We start from the raw sequence: 1,521 nt of genomic DNA, 5'->3' as shown, positions 1-1,521 counted from the left end.
GATGGAAGGATGGAGTTGCCGTCAATGAGATGGGGCCGGCAGCGGTAGGCACAGGCATGGGCTGTGGAGATTGGGAGCTGAGTTTTGGATCTGGCAAGTCCGAGAAGAGGCAGCGCACATCCACATGGGGCCTCACGGCTGGAAGTGGAAAGCAGGAAGTCGCAGGTGTACAGATGTAACATTCACCGTGAGAAGGACGAAGGCCCAAGGCCAGCCTTCCTGTGTCCTGTGTTCCGGAGGAGGGGGCCCAGCCTGCCAAGTGACTGTGGCCTCCTTCCAGGAGATCATGCATGCCCTGAAGATGACCTGGCACGTGCACTGCTTCACCTGCGCCGCCTGCAAGACTCCCATTCGGAACAGGGCCTTCTACATGGAGGAAGGGGTGCCCTACTGCGAGCGAGGTATGAGGCTGTCCGGCGAGGGCCAGGAGGGACCAGGCATGGGACAGACGAGAATCTGGGCTCCCTTCCTCTCTTCCTCCGTTCCCAGACTATGAAAAGATGTTTGGCACGAAATGCCGTGGCTGTGACTTCAAGATCGACGCCGGGGACCGCTTCCTGGAGGCGCTGGGCTTCAGCTGGCATGACACGTGCTTCGTCTGCGCGGTGAGAGCCCCGCCCCTCGTGCTCGGGCCCCGCCCCCACCTCCTGCCTCCGGGATGGGAGGCCGGTGCCATGCCAGAGAAGTTGGGAAGGGGCCTCTGCTGCTGTTCCCAACCCTCTGTGACTGATCCTTCACTGTCCCTAGATATGTCAGATCAACCTGGAGGGAAAGACCTTCTACTCCAAGAAGGACAAGCCCCTTTGCAAGAGCCATGCCTTCTCCCACGTATGAGCCATTCCTGCCCACTGCTGCCTTGGCCCCACCCAGCCTGAGGAGTCCGGAATCATCACCCTAGCATTTCTGGGTAGGGCTGGCGATGGTCGCCCCAGCCCCGACTCCTGGCCCGAGTCAGGGGTTCCCTGGGCCTTGTCCCACCCCCTTCACATCCCCTGCACTCCCTCCACGACCATCACACACCGGTGCTGGCCACACTGGCCCCTGTTCACCTCCAGTGCCACAATAAACCTGTATCCAGCCATGTCCTGTGTGCCCTTCCGCCTATGCATCTGGAATGGGGGGATTTGAGGCATATAGAAGGGTGGAGAGTAAGATGGCTCTCTTGAGCTGGCCTGAGTTAGCTCAGTTGGTTAGATGGCAGCCTTGTAACAGCAAAGTCAAGGGTTTGGTTTCCTGTGCTGGCCACCTGCCAAAAAAAAAATAAAAAGAATAGTTTTCTCGGGGCTGGACATCTTGGTGGCCCTTGTGATGGGGACACAGAAGGCTCATGGTCAGCAGGAGAAGGTACAGGGAGGCTCTTATATGCTGGGCCTGGTGCACACAGACATGAGGGGAGCCCCTGGTCTGGCCTGGCTTGGGAATTAGAGAAGAAGAGCTGGGGCTGGATCTACAGAGATGGGGCATGGAAGAGAGTGACCCCAGAGCGAAGGCCCAGAGGTGCCATCTGTCATCCGCAGGCTT

At 59.0% G+C, this 1,521-nt stretch overlaps 1 protein-coding gene across 5 annotated transcripts in view; it reads left to right on the top strand.

The window, feature by feature from the left end:
- Positions 1 to 1,083, top strand: part of PDLIM7 (PDZ and LIM domain 7 (enigma)) — a 20,886-nt gene extending 19,803 nt beyond the window's left edge. For all 5 annotated transcript variants that reach the window (XM_008570890.1, XM_008570889.1, XM_008570888.1 and 2 more), the window contains 3 exons: positions 281 to 401; positions 490 to 605; positions 748 to 1,083. In XM_008570890.1, coding sequence (XP_008569112.1) covers positions 281 to 401; positions 490 to 605; positions 748 to 834 — 324 coding nt within the window. In that variant the 3' untranslated portion in view covers positions 835 to 1,083. The remainder of the gene's footprint in view (positions 1 to 280; positions 402 to 489; positions 606 to 747) is intronic.
- Positions 1,084 to 1,521: the final 438 nt, after the last annotated feature.

The sequence above is a fragment of the Galeopterus variegatus genome, unplaced genomic scaffold (assembly GCF_000696425.1).
Source record: "Galeopterus variegatus unplaced genomic scaffold, G_variegatus-3.0.2 Scaffold641, whole genome shotgun sequence".
Taxonomy (NCBI): Eukaryota; Metazoa; Chordata; class Mammalia; order Dermoptera; family Cynocephalidae; genus Galeopterus; species Galeopterus variegatus.
Note: the sequence above shows the minus strand (reverse complement) of the source record. Positions and strands in the feature narration are given on the sequence as shown.